Here is a 26425-nt window from a genome sequence, read left to right as displayed (position 1 = left end):
ACTATTTTTCGTGGTGGGGTCCATGTTTTTAGGTGGAGATGATATTTGTTTTTGTCCTTATTCCATATCTAACAAGTTGGATCTCAAATAAATATCATGGTAGGCCCTAGGAAGTTTCAACAGTAGGCATCACTGTTCCACTATTTTTCGTGGTGGGGTCGACTTGAGCTCTGGATCTACCTCATTCTTTGGATCATGACCTAAACTGAGCTCTCCAAGTGGATGGATGGTGTTGATACAACACATACATCATGGTAGGGCCTAAAGCACGTAGTGACGTCACTTGTAGCTAACTCGCTACTGTCTGGTTCAATAGCTAATCCGCCTGCATCAGTACAAAATCAAGATGATATTCATGCTTTCCTTTATTCTCGTTGTCGTGACCTCCTCAGTACGTTGGATGAAAAATAAGCATTACGGTGCGCTTAAGAAGTTTTTAATGGTAGGCATTCATTCAGCACTCTTTGCTGTTGTGTGGTCCACTGAAGATTTGAAGCTGCTTAATTTTTTTGTTTATAACCTAAAATGACCTTGCAGAGCGGATGGACGGCGTGGATATACAAGGTGAGCCGCACATCTACAGCCTCACCGAAGTCGGTGTTTCACGGCCTCACCGAATCTGCTACCTATTAAAAACCCTTCTTTTGGCTGCCTTGCTACTAGTAGCAGTCCCGCCTCCCTCTCTCCCTCTCTCTCTCTTTCTGTACAAGGAGTGGCCATGGCAAGCAGCGAACCGGAGCGCAGAGATGAGGAAGAAGGCGCTGCAGCAGGTGAGGACGAAGACACGGGAGCGCAGATCGCCCCGATCGTTAGGTTGGAGGAGGTTGCCGTCACCACCGGTGAGGAAGGAGAAGACGTACTCCTCGATCTGTATGAAAATCCCTCTCTCCCCATCTAATATAATTTTCTAAAAGGAATTCGTTCTAGGGTTTTGGAATTTTCCATCGCGGTTTCTTCTTCTCTTTTGTTTCGTTGATCCATGCTAGGGTTTTGGAAAGTTCTAGGGTTCTTTGTTGTAGTTCTTGGATCAATTGGTCGTGTCTTTGCAGGAAAGCAAAGCTCTATCGATTCGATAAGGAAGGGAACCAGTGGAAAGAGCGTGGGGTTGGGACAGTGAAGCTTCTTAAACATAAAGAGAATGGGAAGGTTAGGTTGGTTATGCGACAGGCCAAGACACTCAAGATCTGCGCAAACCATCTAGGTTGGATCTTGTTGCTGGTTGCCCTAATCGTCTCTCTTTATTGATATATGAACTGTCTATGATTGGGATTTATGATATATATATTTTTCTTCTTGTTGGCAGTTCTTCCGTCGATCTCGATACAGGAGCATGCAGGGAATGATAAGTCGTGTGTGTGGCATGCGGCTGATTTCTCTGATGGGGAATTGAAGGAGGAGCTCTTCTGCATTCGTTTTGGATCCACTGAAAGTGAGTATTGCCATTTGATTATCTATAGTCCTTATTTTAATCAACAATTCTGATTAGATGAATAGTTGCAAAATCTCCGTTTGATATCAGTTGTTTACTTAATTGCTCCTGCTATCTCTGTCAGTATTCTTCACCCCCTTTTTCTTGAAGAATTTGAACAGTTGGTGCAAGGAAGAGAAGATTTTGAGCTGTTAAAGTAGATGTAGTTTATGCACATCTACAAATTAATATTTTGAAGTCTGATTAAAGGGTTTGTGATATGTACAACATGGAAATGAAGAATACTATTGGGAACAAGCACCAATGAATATGATTGAACCGAAAAGAATTATAGTTCGTTCTTGTTACATATGCATAATGTGGGAGCATATATAACCACACTTGCCTACAATACTGGCCTGAACTGAAGTATTGGATATGACACTAAACTTTGTGTTTTATAATTTATTTAATCTCACATTTTGTTTCAGGATTTTGGTGGTGTTTGTGGTGTCTTATTTGTTTTGAAATAGGAGTGAGCCAAAGAACATTATGTGGGTAGCCCAAGAAAAGTGTATTTATGACATAAACCTCAAGGAATGATTTGAAGATACGCTTTAAAGCTAACATATATTTTCTATAAGGCCCTGCTTGGTTTCATTGAAAATGCAGGAAACCCACTTTCGTGCCATTGAGAGAAATCTAGTTTCTATGGCCCTACAGTTTCCCACAATATCTCCCCAAACATTTTCCTACTCCCCTGGGAAATGGCATTTTGTTTCCCACGCTTCCCCCCCCCCCAATTTAAGAATGCAATTCTACACCACTTGGCAATTTCTTTTCTTTCCTACTCTTTCTTGGAGATGATATTTCTTGAAAAATATCGTTTCCCTTCTCATGCTTTACATAAATCCAAACAGGGCCTAAGTTTATTCTACCCCGTGTCTGCTTTCTCATTAAATTGTTTGATTTGTTGATTCTATAAATATTGTTTCCCTTCTCATGCTTTCCATAAATCCAAACAGGGCCTAAGTTTATTCTACCCCGTGTCTACTTTCTCATTAAATTCTTTGATTTGTTGATTCTATTGATACTGTATTTTCTAATGACACATACATGAAGTTGTCTCTCATTGTTCTAGCTGACTATGTTACTCTCTCTCTCTCTCTCTCTCTCTCTCTCTCTCTCTCTCTCTCTCTCTCTCTCTTCTTGTGTAAGCAGGTGCATGTTGTGGATTCTAGCCTCATATTTCATTTACTATGGACATTAAATTAATTTGAATTTCCATTTACTCAATCATAATTCACGTGGTTCAATATCAAGGACCCATGGTTAAAGACAACGTATGCCACCAAGTGTCAATGTGTATTGGTATTTTGAGAAATAATACGCTTCTAGTTTCCATATGCATTGACCACCTTTCTTTCAGAGGAGCTTGGTTTAGATACTACTCTCCGTATCTAGCAAACTTGATTCCAAAGTGGATGACATTGTTGCTCTTGACAATGTAGTGGGCTCTAATCCATCAAATCATGCTTGATTTGTGTTCGATTAGGACCTATTTATTTGACCTTTCCATATTTTCACATTTTAAAACTTTTTGGCTGATGTTTGACCAACAATGGTAAATTTATTATTCTTGTGTTTCTCATTTTTTCTTTTTTTTTGGAATAGCAAAAAATTATTTTCAATTCCAAAGGGCCAATGGCCCAAAAAATTACAAGAGACCAAGAGTAGAAGGAGAAACCTACACCCTGTGTCACGTCCCGAAATTCGGCATCCGAGTTGGCCAGGCCCAAATCCGAATTCCTGAACTGTGAGTTGAATTTAAACAAAATATACACTGCAATCCACATTATTTCCATGATTTTCAAGGCAATCAGAGTAACTAAAAGGATAAAAATAATTGTCATTAAATAACATCCACTAATTGATCCTTGAGTCTTTAATTACATTGATATTAAAAAATAAATAATAACAAAATACATTGAATTTTAATTAATTTTTAAATAAACAAAAGGAAAACTGGAAAAGTCTTCAGTCTTTTCCACCTATCTCTTCATACACAAACCTTGCAAAACAATCTATATGGGTGTGAGCGCAACGGCTTGTAGGGTCACATCATTCCCAAAATTGGAAATTCTACAATAACACCAATATATCTCAATAAAAATAAACATGATCAATTGCAAATATTGAATTGACATTTTACATTTCAGTGGTAACAATTTAGTATTCATAATAATAAAATAAAATAAGACCATGGTGTGCCGTAAAGGCGGTTACGGGATCGTAAAGGCCGTTACGTAAAGGTAACAGTGGCAATCGTTACACGTTATGGGGTTGTAACGGCCGTAACAGCCGTTATAGAAAAAAATGACCTGTAATTGCCGTTAACGGCACATTATGCCCCCTATAAAGGCCATCCCCCTATTTAAGAATGCAATTCTACACCACTTGGCAATTTCTTTTCTTTCCTACTCTTTCTTGGAAATGATATTTCTTGAAAAATATCATTTCCCTTCTCATGCTTTACATAAATCCAAACAGGGCCTAAGTTTATTCTACCCCGTGTCTGCTTTCTCATTAAATTGTTTGATTTGTTGATTCTATAAATATCATTTCCCTTCTCATGCTTTCCATAAATCCAAACAGGGCCTAAGTTTATTCTACCTCGTGTCTGCTTTCTCATTAAATTCTTTGATTTGTTGATTCTATTAATACTGTATTTTCTATTGACACATGCATGAAGTTCTCTCATTGTTCTAGTTGATTATGTTACTCTCTCTCTCTCTCTCTCTCTTCTTGTGTAAGCAGGTGCACGTTGTGGATTCTAGCCTCATATTTCATTTACTATGGACATTAAATTAATTTGAATTTCCATTTACTCAATCATAATTCACGTGGTTCAATATCAAGGACCGTAACGACCGTTACGAGGCCATAACAGCCGTTATGCCCCATATCGTTAAGGTAACGGTGGTGCCCCATTACGGCCACTGTTACTATTACGGAACACCTTGGATAAGACAATCTTCCAAAATCATTTTTGGTTCAATCCAGGGTAGAGCATTCATGTGTGTTGATCCTTTTAGGGAATGACCTTCGGCAGAGCACCGATGTTGATCATTTTTGGGAATGACCCTTGACAGAGCAACGCCGAATAGACTTTTAGGGTAAATACACAGGGCAGAGCACTCGTGTGCATATCTTTTAGGGAATCACCCAGGGCAGAGCACCCGTGTTGATCCTTTTAAGAATGACCCTATGCAGAGCACCCGTATCGCAGATCCTTTCGGGAATGACCCTGGGCAGAGCACGCATAAAATACAATGATCCTTTTAGGGCAGAGTACTCATAACTTAAATACACAATAATCATCAAATAATTTCATTATCCAATATGTAACAGTAAACAACTAAATTCCATTTGCAAAATGTAATAATGACAAAATAATTTCAATCTATAACACATAACAATAATGATAAATTTAGTCCACAACATGTAATTGTAATGAATTAAATTCAATCTACATACGTAATAAGAGTTAAACAAATCCGATGTACAACATGTAAATACAATTAAAGGAATTCGTTCTGCACAATGATACACTAAGACAAGAATGTAAATCCATGTGCTAACGCAAGGTTACATTGTAATTGTAAGGTTTTTCTATTAGAGTGATAGGTCTAATGTGATGATGGATTCTACGTGTAGATGGTCCGGATCTAGTTTCGCTTAACTCAGTTTGATGCGCTTAAACTGGTAGCACTCGGTAAATGTTTTCAACGTAAAATGATGGCATCCCTAGACAAAAAATCATACATGCTGATTTATTAAGTCCTACACTAAGGCTTTTGATTCTCTAATATTAAAATATAAGAAAACAACACATCAAATCATTGAGTTGACTCAGTGAGTTGACTCGAATCAAGGTTACTCTAACGTATGAAATCAAAGGATAGAGAATAGAAACTTAGCTAATAAATGGCTCGATGTCGGAATTCGAATCAGCTCGGATGATCGGACTAACGGGTCATCAGGTTGACTCGCTGAGTCAACTCGATGAAACTACCTGCTTCTCTTTCTTCTGTCTTTCTTTTCTTATCCTTTCCTCTAGCTTTTTCTATTGATTCATTCTTCTAATCTCGTCCAAAATGTGCTGGAACAATAACTCATATGAGATAGAACAACGAGTCATGCGACTCGGAATGCTCAACTCTCTTCCTCTTGCTGATTCGTTTTCTTCAATTTTTCTTTGTATTTCTATCTCTGATCTCTTTCTCGTGATGGAGGCTATTTGAAGTCTCGATGGGCGTATACATGTCTTTAGAAAACACGCCTTTGGAGTTTTTGTGGTACAAGGAAAGTTGGCGCTGGTGCAATCGTTTGAGTGTAGGTTTCATTCGGATTTCGGACTCTACATGCTGATGTTGATCTTGGCTTAGATTTGGTGATCATACACTGCTTGAAAGGCCTAGATGACTTCTGATTTGAATATGAAATAGTGCTTCATGCAGATTGTGCGGTGGCTACTTGACAAGAAGATGCCTGGTCTTCAATGGCAGATTCTCATATAAGATAGATCTCAACGTGCTCTTTGTTCTGGATGGCTCAGATGAGTCCTACAGGGCTTAAGAAAGGTGGATTTTGAAGCTTCAATGAGCTTGGTTAGTGGGTGTTGTGGTTTCGAGCTTGCCGATGTTGCACGTCTCTCGTCGAGTGCGGAGAAGGGTTGGCGTTATCTTTGGTACTTTTTGGTTGAAATCTGATGTTGGGCTTATGGTGGGTCCCATTGCCATGATCGACCAAGATTTTAGGAGCTTTTGAGATCTTGCTTGGAGAGGACGAAGATTACAGAAGTTTCGGTTGCTAGTGGCAAAGCTGCAATTACCGATGAGGTTGTTCGGATTTGGATGGTGGAGATCTTCTTAACAGACAGTTTAGATCGGTGGGCTAGTTCCATTTGGACGGTGGGTTGATGGCCATAAATGGGTTCGGGTCTGCAGTTGTATCCCGGAGAAGGAGAGGAGAGAGAAAATCGGGAGGTGGCATGGGTTTCAGGTGACATGCTGATGCACGTTACTTTTTGTTTTTTGTTTTTTAAATATGGTGGGATCCACATAGATGCCGTGACAAATCCACTTTGATCATTAGTTTTGCTCGTCAAATTTAGGGTGTTGGCCCAAAAATGAGGCTGATCCAAAGCTCAAGTGGACCACACCAAAGGAAACAGCGGGACCCACCGTTGAAAAAATACACGGGTTGTTACATCCTGGGTCAAGCACCCTAGGCCAAGGGCTAGAGCAGGAGGCCACATCTTAGCGTAGGGAAGAAAAGAATTAAGAACCCCCGATAGATTACACCAACATGACTCAACATAATGTATTGGTTTTGTCCGTGGCTAATACATCCTTTGATATGAGTAGTTAGATCCCCTTGCTTGTGCTAATTTGATCCTTATTTCTTGGGATTAAAACATCCTAGAGTTATGCAATCAATTTTACAGCATTTGTGTTGAAGGAGATTTTAGAGAAGAACAATGACGTGAGCTTACGTAATCAATTGCCATGAACTTCGTAGCTATGGGCTCTATGCCAGTTTCCTTCATTGCTCACCTTTGCTAATCTTGTCTCTCTAAATGGGCACATCAAGCACTGGAAGGTTGAGGTAGAATTCTCACTTCAAAGTACATACACCAAACTTGTGTATAAATCTAGGAACTCTTTTATATGTCTACTTTCCATATGGTGCGCACCATAAACATTAAAAGGTTGGACATCCATCACTCTCACTCATCTTTTCTCTCACCCAAATTCAAATAAAAAAGAACTAATCCCTCAAAAAAGGAAAAAAAAAGAAGAGCTATTATACAATGCTTGTGCTGAGGGGTTGTGCCATACATTCTGGTTTTTAGTTGATACAAGTTGGGCCACTTGTTGATGTGATGAGCCTTGATGTGGATGATCCATGCACCAAACTCCCCCATATTGTCCTACCTATAGAAATATTTGACCCCTTTCTTGGTTGATTGTGATCCAATGGTTGGTGATCCAAACAGTTGATGTGATGGGCCTTGATGTGGATGATCCATGCACCAGAACTGCCGCATATCTCCTTTCCTCTTTTCGGGTAGCTTGGGTCATGCCGAAAACAGTTGAAGAGTTGCTTTGGGCGTGTCACAGTGGAGGAGTTGAAAAAGGATCGTAAAGTATTTAAAAGTATTTTAGCATCCCGCTCATTTTAGCCATGTTATGGGTTGTTTGAGGAGTCAGAAATGGGTGATGCTGCCGGAATGCGGAAGTGAGGTTGAATGAGGTGATTTCTAACATTATAAGGCTTGTCAAGGATTGGGCGGTTTATGTTAAGGCAGCCCCGACTGCTTCTCCCTTTCAGTTCTTGTCTTTGAGTTTTTGGGGCTCTGTATTCTTTTCTCGCTTTGCGAGTTTCTTAATAAATTTCAGTTAACTCTCAATTTTATTTTATTTTTCATTCTTGACAATCCCTCTGCTGGTCACCTCTTGAAGGGCTATTGTTTTTCCATATAGGAGATTTCTGGTTCATGGACCACCAACATTGGGGCCCATTGTTTGAATCACTAAATCATGGGATCCACTTGCACATCCTGCAAATGGATATGGTACCATATAACCTTCTCTCTTTAACTAACTTGGACTCTATGACAGCTAGAGATACTTTGGATCTTTTTGAAACCAATATGAAAAACAAAGTTCAACCACAATCCTATGACCCAGTACCCATAGACTACTAAGCTGACTTGTTGATCAAGCCATGTGGACCTAACTTTGATTCAATAAGAAACCAGATCAAAAGTTGTTCAAAATTTGGTAAATTCTAGAACTTTCCTGAAGTTGAAACCTTTTCAAACTTGGAAACCCATCTATAATGCTATGCATTGCCCATTTTGGGCTCTAGGGTGACCCACCACGAGGAGTTGCATGCCACACCCCATACCCTACCTTATTTTTTAACAGTACTTTCTTGGACGGCAATGGGCTCCTATAGGATCAGATGTGCAACCCACTTGGCCTATAGTAGAAACCTGGGCTAGACTCTTATCATATATATATATATATATATATATATATATATATATATATATATATATAAAATTTTGAAAAAATAAAAATAAAACAGAAGATTCGAGACTATTCTCTACAGATGCACACAATTACCTGCAAACCACATGCATCGGGTAATCCCAGGGAAGGGAATCAAACTCGCATATGTGGGGAGCACACCCACGACGCTTGACATTTGCAAAAACCCTGTGTGGGTTGCTACTCTTATCATGGTTTATCACCATTTAAAAATTAGTAGCAACTCTTCAACCATGCACATGACATAGTTGTATGGTAAGACAGATTGCCCAAATGGCTGACCCAATTTTAGATGGAGCATAATACCAAAAATACACTGAGAAGATTATAGCAAACACCTAATTTTTAGCTTGGAATGTGACCAATTACTATTTTATTTTTAAACCTCCATTTGATGGGCATCAATTGAATGCAAGGTATTCTGTATCGCGGTGGCCGTAATGATCACTGCCATTACCGATACGGGATTGGCCACAAGAGTCGATACGGGGGCATAACAACCATTACGACCCCCATAACGGTTGAAAATTTTCTTTTGCCTGAAAAATTCTGAAAAAAAATATCTTGAAAATCCAGAATAATGTAAATATTACAAATGTGTTTATTTTTTGTTTTGAACATGTTTATGGTAGTGTAATGGCCCACTCTTTGGTGAGAGTGTTGTATCGGGTTGTCTAATGAATTTATGAACATGATTATGTCTCTAATGTTTACACATCATAATCAAGCATTAGAACTAGAAATCATTAAAAAAAAGGCATAAATACTACTTTTTCAATTTTTTGAAAAAAATGCCCTCGAAGCTTCTATTTGCTTAAATCACTTAAAATTACAGTTTTAATCTTAAAAACTGTAGTAAGAGTGGTTGAAATTTGTTGTAAAATGGTCTAGGAAAGTTTTGGAATGAGAAAAGTGAAACAACGAAGAGAAAAATGGATTTAAATAGAAAAAAAAGGTAGTTGTTTTTCGACTGTTATGGAGCCGTTAAAGGGGTAACGGTTGTTATGCCTCGTAATGGCCGATATGGTCCCAAAAAGCCAACTGCCCTGTTTCGCCCCCATATCGCGTAACGTTCATGGCCGTTACGTATAAATATCGGCCTTTATGGGCGTATCATAACGGATACGGAACACCTTGATCGAATGATTAGAGTTGCTTGATGGTGTAATTTTAGAATATGCTTCATCCATTCACAACAGAGGCAGGCTTTCGAAAGGCCCCGGTGCTTCCTTCATTGCCCTCATCCCTAAGGTGGCTAGAGCAAATTCATTTTCTGATTTTAGACCAATCAGCCTGATTGGGAGCCCCTACAAAATTCTCGCCAAAGTCCTAACCATCCGCTTATCAAAAGTCATAGGGAAGCTAATCTCTCCTTATCAGAATGCCTTCATTAGAGGAAGACAAATCATGGACTGTGCCCTTATTGCCAATGAAGTCATTCATTCCTGTCACAAGTCAGGCTCCAAAGGCATATTTTGCAAATTGGACAACGCCAAGGCATACGATCACGTCAACTGGGGATTTCTTCATTACATGCTTTCTCGTATGGGGTTCGGGATCAAGTGGAGAAGGTGGATTGAAACCTGCATAGGCTCGGCCCACTTCTCTATCCTTCTCAATGGCTCCCCTAAAGGATTTTTCAAGAGTACTAGAGGGCTTCGTCAAGGGGATCCCCTATCCCCCCTCCTTTTCCTCATCATTGGCAAGGCCTTGTCTAAAATGATGACAAAAGGTCAAGATGAAGGTATCCTGAGAGGAATTCATATGCCTGGTCTGTCCTCTCCCATCACTCACATCCAATTTGCCGATGATACTCTTATCTTCTTCGACGCAGCCGAGATATAAATCGAGAACCTCCACACGGCCCTCCATTGTTTTGAGGCTGTCTTCAGGCTGAGAATAAACATGGCAAAGTTGAAGTTATTTGGGATCAACGTGCAGTCGGAGGTCCTCCACAGGCTTGCCGACACCCGTCCTTTGTGCCCCCCCCCCCCCCCACAAAAAAAAAAGAAAAAGAAAAAGAAAAAAGCATTGTGGGATAGGATTATTTGTAAGTTTCAGAAGCATCTGGCAAGACGGAAGTGTCGTTACCTATCTTTGGGAGGTCGATTAACCCTCATCAATGCAGCTCTCTCCAATCTGCCGCTATACTTTATGTCCCTATTCAGATGCCCTGGTTTAGTGATGAAGGCCATCGACAACCTTAGGAGAGATTTTCTGTGGTACGGAAAGGAAAACCAAAGGAAGATCCATCTTCTCAAGTGGAAGGAAGTCTGCAAGATATTCCAAGACGGATGTGCTAATGTTAAAAATCTGAAAACTATGAACCAAGCCCTGCTCGGTAAATGGACCTGGAGGTTAGGTACTGAAGGCGATGCCTTTTGGACCTCGATCATAAAAGGCAAATAAGGCTTCTCTCCAGGTGGTTGGTGGACCAAGGATTCCTTGGCCTACAGGGCTTCTTACCTATGGAAAGGCATTCTGCAGTCGAAGCAAGCAGTCCTTCAAAACTTAGGCTTCGACTTGGGAAACGGATCAGCTATTCGATTTTGGGAAGATCTATGGGTGGGCGATGATCCGCTGAAAATTCGCTTCCCAAACATCTACCGGCTTGCGCCAGATAAAAACATTTTCATTTCTGACTGTTTCTCTCTTACTGCTGGCCAAACCGTCTGGGACGTGAGATGTTCCAGGAACCTCCACGATTGGGAGTTGGCAGAATACACGGAGCTTCTAGACTGCATCTCCAAGACTACGCCGGACCAATCTTCGCCCAACAGACTTATCTGGAGGCTCGACAAAACTGGATCATTCACGGTCAGATCCCTTTACTCATTCATCGCTCCTAATTCCAACCCGTTAGTTCCTGCTTCCCCATTCATCTGGAGGTACGCAGCGCCTCCCAAGTTCATCTGTTTCGGCTGGCTGGTGGGGCGGAACAGAATCTTAACCATCGATAATCTCAGAAAGAGGGGGATGCAGATAGTGAATATATCCTTGTGCTGTATGCAAGAGGCGGAGATGGTAAACCACCTCCCGGTGCAATGCCCTTTCATCTCTCAAATTTGGGCCGACTTCAGCCAGTGCCTCAGGATCAGTTGGTGCATCCCAGATTCAGCCCTCAACATGCTATCATCTTGGCAAGGATTCGAACTTGGAAAAATCAGAACCATTATTTGGAGAATGGCAATATTAGCAATCTGGTGGTGTGTTTGGGAATAGAGAAACGAAAGATGTTTTAACGATAAATCATCCTCTGTTATCATGGCCGGTTCCAGGGCCAAAAGGCTCCTGATCGAATGGGCTGTAATCTCAAAGGGTTCGGGAGATAGTGATCTTAGTTTGCTAGGCTTTTAGCTGTTGTCTGCCTCCTCAGCAGACTTGTTTTTCTTTCTGTTTTTTGTATTCTCTCCTTTCTTCTTTAATATATTTTGCCGTTGCCTTTAAAAAAAATGTGCTACACAATTTGGACTGTCTAGATAGATAGACTGTCGTGAGCAAGGTATGCAAAAATGATTACGTAATGGCTGTTATGTAACAGTAATGGTGGGCACTGTTATGCGTTTCAGGGCCATAACAACCATTATGGGAAAATGGCCTGTTACAGGCCGACATACATTTTTTTTGATTAAAAAAGGAAAAGAAACAAAAGGCCCCATTATGGGCTGTATTGTAATGGTAACAGTGGTGGCCGTAACGGTCACCGTTACTGTTATTGAATACCTTGGTCATCAGTGCCACATGTGAGTTGGATGGTGGTGGAGTGCCACATTACTAGAGCCTAGAAACTTGAAGGACTTCATAATTTTTTAAAACAATGTTAAAAGGCTAGGGACATTCATTTTTCACTTTAAGGATGTTTGAATTAATGATGTTTTGTCGCGTAACAAGGACATTCCCTTTATTATGAAATTCCGCTTGTGTCTTTGTGCTGTTCAACACTCTTGGACACATGGGTTATGTTATAGTTATTATTATTTTTTTTTCATAATTGATCACCATTATCTTTTGTTTTTTTAACACATTGTTATTTCAACATAAATAATTCAGTTTTAAGTTTATCATTAGTATAGTATTTTTGCAATTTCATTGGTTTTTTTTTTTTTTGAAATTTTTACATATAATAATTGTGGTATGCTATAAAATATAATAATTTGTTGTTTAAATATTTGTATGGATGTGTTGGTGAATTTGGCTTTTGAAAGCATTGCATCCAACACTCTGTATCCATTTTACCATTGATACACATTTGTGTCCAAGTTGCATATATTTTTGTTCCTAATTTGCCAATTTTGGGCATGTAAATTTTACATTTAGTTCATTGATGATCCTTGAGGAGATTCTTAGGCATGAAAAATATTATAAGAAATTCCAATTATTTGCATTCAAGCCAGACTACTGGCAGCACCAAGAAAATGCTGCCAAGAAAATGTTTCTTCGTCAGAGATTTGTCTCAGACTACTTACTGGAATGGTCTGAATTTGTAGGAATTCTGGTGCCAATGATGATTAACTGGTCTTGGATATTAACTCAAGGGTTGTTTGGAACATGAAAAACCTTGTAAATGAAATTGGTTTCTGTGGAAGACACTTTTTCTCCTTTTGAGAGAAAAAAAAGTAGCCTTGGAGATGACAGGTTTTGAGAGGGTCTTAGGGTTGAGAATAACTGCCAGTAAAAGTGAATTACTGGGGACCTGGTTGAAGAATGAGGAATTGCGGGGTTTTGCACAGGCCTTTGGATGTAAAACCATGGAAATTTCCATCCACATACTTCAGTTGCCGCTTTGCATTGGAAAGCCAGCCAAGCACTTGTGGATTATGGTATTCGAAAGGGTGGATAAGAAATTATCTGGCTAGAAGAGCCGCTCTTTCTCATTGGGAGGTAGAATAAATCTCATTATAGTGGGCTTAGTTAACATGCCAATATATTTCATGTCTCTCTTCAGATATCCAGGAAGTGTCATTCGGAGACTGGAGAAGAGCCAAATGGACTTTCTATGCATGGATCAGAAATAAAAAAAACTAATTTAGTTTGGTAAGAGGTTTGTAAGCCCCAGGGAGTTAGGGGGCAAGGCATTCAACTGTCGAAAACGAGGAATGAAACGTAATGGGGAACTGGCTATGGAGATTTGGGGAAGAGGAAAACAGCATCTGAAAAGAAGTCATCACAGAGAAATACAGTTTGGATGGAGGGTGGTTCCTGAGAATGTCAGTGAGGTATAGGGCTTCTAATATTTGCGTAAGGGTGTTTAGAATCACAGACAGATTTCATAGTGATGTCACTTTCCTTCCCGGAGAAGGGGCTTGCTTCAGATTCTGGCTTGGCAGATGGTGTGCAGACATTATGGTAAAAAACAGATTTCTAAACCTGTTCTGATTGTTTAGGAATGTAGATAGCCCAATCTCCAAGTGCTTATCTGTTGAAGGAAACAAGTAGTTCAGGAGATACAGACTGAGGAAGAGATTGTCAGTTCTGAAACCTGTTGGGGACGCTTCATCAAGCTGAATTGAATGGGAGGATCAGGGGTAACTGGTGCTGGTTACCAGAGAAATCAAGCCAATTCACAGTCAGATACTTCTGTTCGTCTTTATCCTCCAATTTGCAATTGCATCAGTCAGGATTCCTTCAGTCATATTTGGAACTATAAAGGCTTTCATATGGCTGGTGAGGAAAATCAAGATCCTCACGATTGATTATCTTGGGAAGAGAATTATGAACTTGAATGGATGTCCCATGTGCCAAAGGAACAGGGAATCGGTTAATCATATGTTCTTGCATGCACCTTTGTTCAGCAGACTGAGGAAGAGATTTTCTTATGGTTTGGCATGGTGCAGGCCGAGGAAGCAAGTCAAGGAAGGTGATGTGGAGAATTGCAAGCTTTACCACGCTGTGGGAAGTTTGGAAGGGACATAACAATCGATCTTTTTGCGATAAATTGAATACGTTGAGAGCAGTATTCATGAAAGTTAAGGGATCCATCATTGAGTGGGCTAATGCGGCGAATATCCTAGGGGAAATATGATGGGTTTTATAAGTGCTTTAAAAAAAGTATTTGCTTGTTTCGTTGGGATGATAGCTTGTCATCCTTTGGTTTTTTTTTTTTTTGAATAAAATCTGGGGGAGGGAGGGAGGGAGGGAGGGAAATTGAATTCACCTCAAAATTGTGGAATCCACTTAAAATTGAAGGACAATCGGAATGCATGGTTTTCCATATGCCAAGTTTACTTTTTATGTATGCATGTTTTAGTTTTCCTCCATCCAAACACCTGTAAAGGAGCTTGGGCATCCATTAGGGTAATGGTTGGTAACTTGGTAATTAAAGTTGCTGGGATTGGCACATTTTGGTGCTTTGGATGCAGATTGGGATTACTGCAATTGTAGTTAACAGATAGCAAAGGAGTAAATGATGATTACTGCGTTCATTTTGTTACTAAAGGAGTAGGCTGCTCATTTAGTAGGTAGGTTATGTGTTCACAGTATTGGTATCAATGCATGTATCACATCCCTGGGATATGAAACCATATCCGTATCGCAAGGGGAATAGTGCATGTATCGCGGAATGTATCGCTGTTTGAGGAAAACATTAGGGAAGCATTGGGAAAATGATGGAATTTTGAAATGAGACATCAGATGTGTAAAGAGACATGGTTACATAGAACTCAAAACAACACAAAAGAAAGTATGCATAGGAAGTTGTTTTTTGTATAGGATACTAAATTGTGCGTTGTTTGACAGAAGTGTAGTTATATCCTTTTTTTTTAAAAATGACGGCAGGGTGTCCGTGCCCCTTTTTAAGGCTGCGGATGCACACAATCACCTGCAAAAGTAAATCATACAACTAATTACCAAGACACAACTAATATATCCAAAAGTAAAGAAGCAAAAATGCATTTGTGCCCACTGCTTGCTACATCTCTGCCTTGGACCCTTATAGAGTTTGAGGCCGTTTAAAGTTCATTATCTTTGTCTCCATTAGGACGACCATAGTATTGCTGCTCCACAAATCAGTAATATTGTGCCTAGGTTATGGTAAAATGGTACCAACTTAAGTACTTTCTCAAGTATTGTTGGTACTCTTCATTGAACTAGATGAGTACAACCGGTATTGCCTAGTTGCCACCGTCCGTGGTTGATATGGGTCTGGAATTGGAGAACTTGGTATGTATGTTACTCCTGGATAAATCTGGCCATAGTCATATCTTGGATACCCTTGTCATGCCCCGGAATCCGGCACCCGGGTTGGCCAAGCCTTGATCGCGCATTCCATGGCATGACTCATGATATAACCATTCACATACTAAATTCCACAACACCAATGCCATGCCCCCAATCCCCGGACTGTGATTATAGCCAATCTTGGACTTGGATCGACGGTCGCGACTAAAGGTGTTTAAGTTCTTATTTTCACAGCTAACAAAATCACATTCACACACAAACCCGCAATAATACAGAAAACTAAAGGAAATATTGATCTAAGTTTCTTTAATAATTTTTCAAATAATTATCCCAAATAAAAATAATCATCCACGTCCATCCTTTCTTGAATTAAAATTACAGGAAGCATGATTCTGACTTCTTAATTCGATTCCGTCAGGTTTCATGGATTATAGTGTTTTCTAAGAATGTATTCTGTAGGCAGGTAGAAGTTTTTGTTTGTGCTTGCTTTGAGTTTGAATCTCTTGTCATCTGGGCCTCTGTTTTAGTCTTTTCCTACTGATATTAGAGCATATATTCCAGTTTATGGAAATAGAAGTTGGATGTTTCGATGTTGTAGCATTTCAGAGCCTACATGTTGATGAGTATCATGATGCGTACCAGTGGGCCCTTTGCAAGATTAAGGTTTTTTATTTATGATTTCACCTTACTCTTTATACTTATGGATTCTTATTCTGTCTTAGACTGTAGAAACTTCATGGAAATGGTTGAAGAGATTGCCCAATCCCAAGAGAAAAAAGAGGAAAACAAAGAGGCTACCTCTGCTGCTGGACTTCTCGAGAAGCTCAGTGTTGGGGAGAGCAAAACCGCGGAGGAGAAGAAGGCAGGGGAAGAGGAGAAGGAAGCTGAAAGTGAGCAGGCAAAACCAGAGGCAGAGAAGGAAAAGGAGGAAAAAGAGCCTTCTGCAGCTTAGACATGGGGTGATCAGTGTTCATTCCCCTTGTTGTGATTTGCATATTTCCATCAGGAGAATGTCGTTAAGGTTTGTATGCTTTTACCCCATTCCTGGCAAATAGATTCAATTTGAGTTGGATTGGGAACTCTGGAAGCGGTGTCGAATCGGTCAGTCCGTTGGAGTGCTATGGTAAGTCTGTCGGTCCATCGTCGGATTTCTCCAATATCTTCATTTTGTTTCTGCTTGGTAATTTTCAGAAGGGTCCGGATTGTATTTTTAATGAATGTTTTTTGATGAATGTGAGAGTATCTCTTCTCGGCTATGTGATCTTTCACCCCACCTCTTCATCTTGGGGGGCAGGCTGTCCCTGACCTATGCTGAATGAAAGCTGAAGTTGCCATCAACCGGCCAGATGGGCTGATTGGGTCTGGGGAAGAGAAGCACAATCAGTTTCCTTTTGCTTAAGGGGCTGTTTGGATTTGCCGAAAGCATGGGAAACTAAATAAGGTTTCCTGAGAAACACTCTGTGACAATTGAAACAATAGCTAAGTGTGGTTAAGTACTGCCTCCAACACATAATTTCCTACAAAATCTCCAGATAATGTTCACCTTTACCCTGGTAAAGCCTTTTTCTTTCCTATCCCTTTGCATTATTTCTCTGTACAGCATTTATAGAGCGAGCTTTTTGCGCAACCAGGTGTGTGGGGTCCACTATCTTGTGTTTATGAAAGAAATTCACTTGATTCATCATGTGAATCCCCACCTGGCTGTTCTTATGAAAGAACACTCTGGGCCCCACGCACAATAAGGCAGATATTAATGGTGGGCATCCCCATCCCATCTGTTCCTTGTGGTGTGACCTGCCTATGTTTTGGATCGTTCTGATTTGTTATTATTATTATTATTATTATTTTTGGGATAGGGTTTGAACGTGAAGGGCCACACTGTAGCCTAGTAGTCATAGAGGAACTGGCTAAGGTGTATAGATGCAACATTTGCTGGCATCATGAATTGGAGGCCTCATCATTGAATATCCACATACACAATATGACCTAGATCATTCCGTATGTACCATCCAACCCATACATTAAGTGAGCCCCATCATGCAAGTTGGTCTCCTCAAAAGAATAGTCTGATCCAACCATCATGTGGACCAGTGTGTATTCAGAGCTTTTTGGATGGTTGTGTTTTTTTTTTTTCCTTTCTATGGTGGGGCCACCAAATAATGGTATAGGCCTTATTTATTGACGGTATTCCATCATCCAAGGGGCTCATAATAATGGTATAGGCCTTATTTGTTGGGGGTATTCCATCATTCAAGGGGCTCATGTTATGCACGGGTTGGATGTTTATCAAGCGTTTTGCAAACAATACAAGCGACACAAAACCTTGTAACATTTTGAAACACATTGACAATAGGGTAGAGGAGGGCAAATCAAACTAGGCAGAGAGGCAAAGGTGCCCTCCAAACAAATATACAAATAACTTCCAGAAGAACCATCCCAACGAGATTGGAGTGACCCCACCAGAATGTGTATGTGACATCCACTACGGCCATCAGATGTGTCATCCTACAATAGGCCTATGGCCCAAAAATCCGGCCCATCAGTGATTTCAGTGTGCCACACTAAAGGCTATCTGGGGCCCATTGTATTTGCACATATGCAATTCCGGCCAAGGAAGCTCTTCACCAGGCTTGGATCAAGGGTCAGGCCAAAAAATTAAGTTGTTTTTCAGATCAGTTGGGCGTCAATGAAAATCAAGGGTGGACAACTCTCTCTACAATGTGGCCTGCTTGAGTTTTGGATTTAGTCAGTTTTTTCTGTCGTAGGAGTTACACAAGGTGACATATTTGATGGGTACATCAGGCTTGATGCGGACAACAATGATAGCGCACTAGTTCCTATTAAAAAATTTCAAGTGCAAACTACATGGGCTGCTTGATTTTTCCAATTCCACTATAAATACCTGCAAATAGCTGTCATTATTTCTTATCATTCTCAAGGGAGGAAAACCGTGGAAATCCTCTCCCTTAAAATTGGGAATTCCTCGTATTTCTATATTGATAGTATCCATGAGGCCTACCGTGATGAATATGTCATATCCATGTTGTCTATTTGTTCTGCCATATCAGTTTTTAGGCACAAGTAAAAATAAAATAAAATAAAATGAGGCAGATCCAAAGCTCAAGTGGACCACACCACAATGAAACAGTGGTCTTGACAGACCTCAACTGTGGAAAGCAAAAACCTTCAAGGCCCACATTGATGTTGACTTGTTATACAACATGTTCATAAGGTCATATTGACATGAATAAATGTAAAACATGAATAGTCGCTTAATCCAAAACTTCTATAGCTCCTAAGAAGTTATCAACAATAAGCATAGTAGCTTAATCCAAAACTTCTATAGCCCTTGAGAAGTTATCAACAATAGGTGTTCGGTTCCCATTGTTTACTGCGGTGTGGTTCTTTTGAGCTTTGGATCTGCCTTATTTTGGGACTCATATCTTAAAATGAGCTAGTGGAATGGATGGCCGGCAAGGATGTGACATATGCATCACAATAGCCCTCACAATTTTTGCACCCAAAATGTTCTCCCACCTTTCTTTTGCACCCAAACACCAGAGTTGTCAACGTCAGCTTTAGGGCTTGAGCTGTAATTACATGTGCAAGTAATAATGACTAACGTACACTATAGTTACAATGAAAATTGAAAAACAAAGAAAGAGAGAGGTTTCACGCTTCCCATGTGGGGATAGCCTCTTAGTTAACAAATTTTCATTTTTTAATTTTTTAATGTTGGTTAAAGAGTATTGTAATCCTTCTATCTTTTCCTGGCACAGGAAGAAGATGAGATTGCCAAATATTCACGGGTTAAAAGGCTAATTCATTTTTATATTTGGATTAAGCATCTTGGTAAATTTGATAAGATTAGGTTTAGGGTTGAAGAAGAAAGCACAGCTAAAATGATATTTCGTCAATAAATTCTTTTTTAATTTTATTTATATCTGTTACTTGTGTTTTTACCATGTTTAAAAATTGCTGATTCAACCTGAAACTCGGCTGAGGCGCTGAGTCTTCGTGGAACTCAGCATCGTGATTGACATTGAGTAGTGGCCCACCTGTTCCAAGCTAGGGAAAGGCTGGGGCTTTGAGGGCGCCACTGTGATGTATGGCTTTTATCCGCACTGTCTATCCATTTTGCCATATCATTTTAGCATATGAGCCCAAAAGTAGCACAAATCTAAGGTTCAAGTGGACCACACCATAGGAGGCAGTGGTGCTAATGATGCCAACCATTAAACCTTTCTAGGGCCCATCGTGATGTTTTTTTGCCATTCAACCTGTTCATAAGGTCATATAAACATAGATGAAGGGAAGATATAAATATTAGCTTTAATACTAACTCTATGGTCTACTTGAGCCTTAGATCTGTCTATTTTTGGCCTCATAACCTAAAATGATAGTGTAAAATGGATGGATCGGTGTAAAATGGATGGATCGGTGTGGATAAAGTCATTCATCATGGTTGCCCCATAGAGCCCTGGCCTTTCCTGAGTCAGGGAAGGGGATAGTACCCACATCGTGTCCTCTGTCTCAACCAACAAATGCACTGTTAATTATAAATCTACCAACAAATGTACTCACTCCACATTTTACCCCTCCTGTTCCAAGCTTAGGTCAAGCTGATCTTCCATGTCTTTATCCACACCGTCCATCCATTTTTCCATATCATTTTAGCTCAAGTGGACCACACCTCAGGAAGTAGTGATTTACCACTTGGATGAGGGGAAATATTAGCTTCTTTTTTTTTTTTTTTGTTTATTTGTTTGTTCCACAGACGCACTTACACCACAACGGGTACTTGAACCCATGACCTCATGTGAATCTACCAACTAGGCATGAGTAAGAGAAATATTAGTGTTTAATCTCCACTGTATGGTTCACTTCAGCCTTGGATCTGCCTCATTTTTAACCTTATAACCTAAAATGCTAGGGTAACATGGATGATTACGGTGGCCCTTGGAACCCAGGTGGGTACCCAAACCGGTTAATTGGGAGTGGATTCTGCGAAGCTAGGTAGTACCTAAACCGGTTCGTTGAGGGTGGATTCCGTGAGGAGGAGGAGCATGAGCCGGTTTTGTCAGTAACCCCTCGCGGTCCATCTATTTTGACAGCTTAATTTAAGGGCATGAGTCTAAATTGAGATGGCGCCAAAGCTCAAGTGGACCACACTACAAAACCACTGGGAGTGATGATGCCACCATTGAAACTTCCACAATGATATTTATTTGCCATCCATCCTATTCATAAAGTCACGTAAACTGGATGAAAGTAAAACACAAATATCAGCCATATCCAAAATTTTTGTTACCCACAAGAAATTTTTAATAGTGGTCATTCAATCACCAAATTTCCTATAGTATGGTCCACCTAATATTTGGATCTGTCTCGTTTTTTAAATTATGCCCTAGGATGTTGTGAAAAAATGTGCCCGTGGAACACAAGTGGGTCATGACAATGGACATAGCTAGAGACGGAGGGTCATGGAATGGGCTCCATACGGTGGCTACTATGATGTATATGTTTTATCTATATTGTTCATCTATTTTGACATATCATTTAACAAATGAACCCAAAAAGCATGCCGTCAAAGGCTTAAGTGAACTATACAAGAAGTCAGTCGCTATTAAAAAAACTTCCTAAGGCTTACTGTGATGTTTATTTGCCGTTTTCTCAATTAAAGCCCAATGGATATATGAGGGAAGGTACACCTCTCAGTTTGATCCAAAACTTGTATTGAACTCAAAAAGAAGTTTTCAACAGTGAGCTTTTAATTCCGAAGCTTGGCCCAGTTTAGGCACGTCCAAGTCCTCTATGCGTTTGCCAGCTCATGCAGGGAGAACTAGCTAAAAAATTGAGTATATCCAAATCTGAAGTGGACCACACCAAAGAAAACATTACGAGCAGGTGGGCCCTAGGAAGATTAATGGTTGGCGTTCATTCACATTGTTTCCTGTGGTGTGGTCCACCTGAGATTTAAATATACTTCATTTTTTTGCTTACAGTTGGGATATCATCGGTCCGGATATCCATAAAGATGTGATCAATTTCTTCCACGGTGAAAAGTTGCCACGTTCTTTCACGGCCTCTCTCATCTGTTTGATCCCAAAGAAGGCTGCCCCTAAAGCCTTCTTTGACTTCCGTCCTATAAGCCTTTGCAACAACGTCTATAAAATCTTTGCCAAGATCATTGCTGACAGATTGACGCTTATCCTTCCCAACATTATTTCCCAATAGCAAGGAGCTTTCGTTCGAGGTCGCTCTATAGCGGAGAGTAGCTTTGGCGCAAGAAATGGTTAGAGAAATTGATCGAAAAGTCAGAGGCGGAAATATTATCCTGAAGTTAGATATGAAAAAGGCGTATGACCGCCTAGAGTGGGATTTCCTCACAAGGTTACTGCAGCGTTTTGGTTTCTCTCAAAGGTGGATTCAATTGGTGGAAAAATGCTGGAGTAACAGTTGGTTTTCAGTTATTATCAATAGTTTTAGTTGTGGTTTCTTCAAGTTGACTAGAGGTCTCCGCCAAGGGGACCCTCTGCTCCCAGCCTTTTCATCCTTGCTGCGGAGGTTCTGAGTAGGGGCTTCGCCAAGCTATTTCTTAGTCCCAGCTGTTTTCCATTTAAATAAAAATGGGGATGTGAGCAGATTACACACCTTCTTTACGCTCATGACACGGTTCTTTTCTTCAATGGTGGCAGCCAAACTATCAGAGCGGTGACAGATTTTCTATACACATACCAAATAGCGTCAGGACAATGAATCAACTTCCAAAAAGCTGCACTCATCTCCCATCCGCAATGCTGGTTAATCGTATTAGAAGCATCCAGAAGCAAATTGGTACCCCCTCTTCATTAGCGCCCTTCATTTACCTCGGGATCCCTCTCTTCAATGGTAGGACAAGCATCACTCTGTTTCGCCCTTTGATGGAAAAAATTGAGAAGAAAATTCAAGGATGGCAGGCTCAAATCCTTTCTCAGGTGGGCAGATGTACGCTTATCAACCATGTCCTCTGTGGAATTCCGATTCACGCCATGTTGGCGGCCTCGATTCCAACCCAGATCTTGTAGAGAATGGAATCTAGTTTCTCCAAGTTCTTTTGGGGTTGGCAAGATGGGAAAAACAAATGCCACTGGATAAAGTGGAACAAAATCTCTATGCCTAAAGAGGAAGGCGGCTTGGGTATCAGAAAACTCCGAGATGTTATGGCTGCGCTCAGATTGAAGATGGCCTGGATAGCTAAAGTTCGGCCAAATAGTAGTTTGTGGGCGGCTTTTATTGCAACGAGATATAGCCCGCTGACAGATGCCTCGCCGGCCACATCCACGCCCTCCCTCTCCCCCATATGGAAATATATTCTGGCGTTATACCCGGTTCTTAATAGCCACATTCTATGGAAGGTGGGTCGTGGCACCTTGAACCTATGGCATGAAAATTGGACAGGGAAGGGCTGTTTAATTGATTTGATTGATCGTCCGATTTCCAACGACCTTCTATATATGTCAGTCAACAATCTGATATCCAACGATGGCATCAATGACCGATCGCCGGCTTTCAACCTACTTCCATCAGGTATCAAGGAACACATTATCCATTCTGATATTTGCACGTCGGACTATCCGGATCGCCGTATATGGACACTCGATCGGACCGGTTGTTACTCAGTTAAATAAGGATGAACGGTATGCAGATCTGCTGGGCAGGTTTTTGACTGGGCCAAGCAAATCTGGCACCAAAATCTACTTAAAAAAATCTCTATTTTCACTTGGAGGTTGTTTCACCGGGATGTTCACTCCCTAAGTGTAGGGTTGTGATGTAGTAATAAACTTGGTAAGACCAAGGTCGAATCCCAAGGGACTGAAACCTATACATTATCTGAAACTAGATAGAAATAAAACTAGCCTAAGATGAAATCTAAATCAAATATAAATTGATGAATAATGGTGAAAGATTAATGTAAAACTTAAGAAAAATCAGAGATAAGAAACTAGAGATTTAAAGGATCCACTTGTAGAGATTAGGGAGATCTTATGCCTGCTTCAAAAATCATGGAAATAAAACTGAACTTCCTCTGATATAATTTTAAAGAGATGAAAGGTATATGAATTAGAATGGATTCCATCACCAAACCATGCTCAGGAGACAAAGCAAACAATAGAATTAAACTAATTACCAACCAATCAACATGCTATGAAGGTTAGGAAGGGTACCGTCATCCGACCATGCTCAGGAGACGATGGTGAACAACAGGGCTTTCTGATATCATAAACATAAAAATTAAAGGAACATGCTCAAAGCTATCGCAGACCCATTGTAATTTTAGTCACAATAGACCATTAAAAACTAAAAATATTCTCTTAATTAAACTAAAATCAACATCAGCTCAATCTAAACAAAAGGCACAAGCAAGGGTTTCCCATCATACTACAAGCTTCACCTCTAAGCCCTATCTAAGAGGTTTAGCCTGTCATAGACATGCTAAAATCTCATTAAAAAAAAGGAAAGAGGAACCAAAGGAAGAAGGAAGAAGGAAGATGTGCTCCACTACACGTCCAAGCCGCTCCACTTTTCTCTCTCTCCCACGTCTCCCTCCCCCGCCCAAGATCTCCTCCAGCTCTTTTTATAGCTGTTGGAGTGGTGGAAATCGGATTTGGAAAGCTGTCGCACGCGCAGCGAAAGCCTTTTCGCAGCTAAGTTTGGGGCTTCATAACTCTCGCGTTCCTTCCATTATTTCTGTAAAATTAACGTCTCTTGAAGTTATTTTGGCTGGCCTACATGATGGACGGTTCAGATTTGCCATATAATCAAAGATGGTGGGCCACAACCGCCTGAAAAATCGGATTCGTGGACGTGTGTAACCTTTCGCACGTCCAGCATTGTTGTGATCGGTGGGCCCCACAGATGTACTTTCGGAGAAATCCACCTCGTCCATTAGATTCAGGATGAAATTTCGATCAGAAACAGATGGTTTTGAACGTCCGTTGATGCGGCCCAGAGGAGAAATCATAATAAAATTACTTTTGAACGTTGCAAGGCAGTCTGTTTGTGGCCTTTGTATCGCGCATATTTGTATGCATGGGTACAAACAGTCAGCATGGGTTTGATGTATTCGAGGCCATATACAAGATGGACGACTTGGATCAGATCCCTGAGCCATGATGGTGGCCCAGTTCGTTCCGCAAAATGGACCGCCCGTCGGTTTGTGAAATAGAGAGTTTCCGTCTCTGTTTTGGCAACTAAGATGGAACGGTCAAAGGTCCGTTTGACCATGGTGGAAGTATAACGCACGGCTGGTGCACTTGTGCACGTGCACATGCTGCACAAGGTGGGGTCCACTGCAATCTTTTAGATAAATCTACACCGTCCATCTATTTCGTCTCCCAGATTAAGGCGTTAAATCCAAATTTGAGGCAGTTTCAAATATCAGGTGGGCCCAGAATCAACGGTTTATGGGCTGATCTGTCAGTTGGGGCACTTCCATAGTGATCCGAGGGCTAAAATTTGAAATGTATGGTTAATTTATGTCCCCAATCCCATGTATGAATTTTCGAGCCAATCGGATGGCGAGAACCCTGTGATCTTGCATTCTGCGCCAGTTTCGGGCCTCTTTAACGTGAACGGCTTTATTTCCTCGGATCCCTGGTGTGTAAATCCTTCAGTTTTAGTCCTCTGGAGTCCGTCCCCTGCTCTGATGACTTTAGAGTGTCAAATCCATGCTTTTAATATCTTTTTTCAATCAACGCTCCTGATTTCATCCTGCAACAAAAATACAATTAAAATACTCCATTAAGCATTATCATATAGGTAAAATCTGACAATAATCAGGGTCTAATATGCAATATTTGACCCTCATCACGAGCCGTCCCCACGGATGATAGGACTCAGGCCAAGGGTATCTCCCTGGCTTCTAAGTGCTGGTGCTGCATGAGTGAGACAAATTACTCTCCTCAGTCGGAGACGTTGGACCATCTTTTCTACTCTGGGGCGATTGCTACCACCGTTTGGATAGAGTTCATGAATATTTTCGATATCCACCTGTCTTTCCCTTTTTCAACTGCAGATCTCTTCTTTTCATGGTGGAATTCCTCTCAGTCTTGTAGAATATCTCATCTTATTTATCGCTTAACTCCGTGCATCATTGTTTGGGAACTATGGAAGATGAGAAACTCAGCCAAGTTTGATGGGACCGTCCCTTCTAGCACTAAGGTTATCAACAATGTCAAATGGCTGCTAGGAAGGATGTTCCAGGGTACCCATGTTCCGAACCAAATCGCTCTCCACCTTGGTCTCTATCACAGACCTACTGCGCCTTCTTCAAGTCTTGTTGTTAAGTGGTCTAAACCACAAGCAGGTAGGGTGAAAGTTAACATTGATGGGGCTGCAGCTGGTAATCCTGGCCCGAGTGGGGGAGGGGGCATTGACAGAAATGCCAATGGAAACCTTATTTTTGCGTTCTACTCGAGCTACGGTCAAGCTTCAAACAACAGAGCAGAACTTCGTGCTCTCCATGATGCGATGCAGCTTAGTATAGAACGGGGTTTGCAGGATGTGCACATTGAGTCGGATTCTTCCTTTGTTGTGGATGCCTTCAAGGGGAAGTCGGTCCTTCACTGGAAGTGGGGTTACTGGATATCGAGAATAAATAATCTGCAAAAGGAAGGTCATTTCTCCATTTCTCTTATTCCCCGGGAAATCAATGGGCCGGCTGATGGACTTGCTCGAT

The 26425-nt window shown here is 40.8% G+C and overlaps 1 protein-coding gene across 1 annotated transcript; it reads left to right on the top strand.

Annotated features, from left to right (window-relative positions):
• The first annotated feature begins 652 nt into the window (after positions 1–652).
• On the top strand, positions 653–16961 carry LOC131223626 (ran-binding protein 1 homolog c-like). The gene is made up of 4 exons (XM_058219077.1): positions 653–870; positions 1050–1201; positions 1304–1429; positions 16428–16961. Exons 1-4 carry the CDS (start codon positions 719–721, stop codon positions 16655–16657), a joined length of 660 nt encoding a protein of 219 aa, XP_058075060.1. The 5' UTR covers positions 653–718; the 3' UTR covers positions 16658–16961.
• The last annotated feature ends 9464 nt before the right edge of the window (positions 16962–26425 follow it).

This window comes from Magnolia sinica, chromosome 13, assembly GCF_029962835.1.
Source record: "Magnolia sinica isolate HGM2019 chromosome 13, MsV1, whole genome shotgun sequence".
Lineage (NCBI taxonomy): Eukaryota > Viridiplantae > Streptophyta > Magnoliopsida > Magnoliales > Magnoliaceae > Magnolia > Magnolia sinica.
This window is presented reverse-complemented; position numbering and strand designations above follow the sequence as displayed.

Coding starts and splice junctions, on each gene's coding strand:
- LOC131223626 (XM_058219077.1), top strand. CDS start 719: ATGGCAAGCAGCGAACCGGAGCGCAGAGATGAGGAAGAAGGCGCTGCA. Junction 871..1,049: donor GAAGACGTACTCCTCGATCT/GTATGAAAATCC, acceptor GTGTCTTTGCAG/GAAAGCAAAGCTCTATCGAT. Junction 1,430..16,427: donor TCGTTTTGGATCCACTGAAA/GTGAGTATTGCC, acceptor ATTCTGTCTTAG/ACTGTAGAAACTTCATGGAA.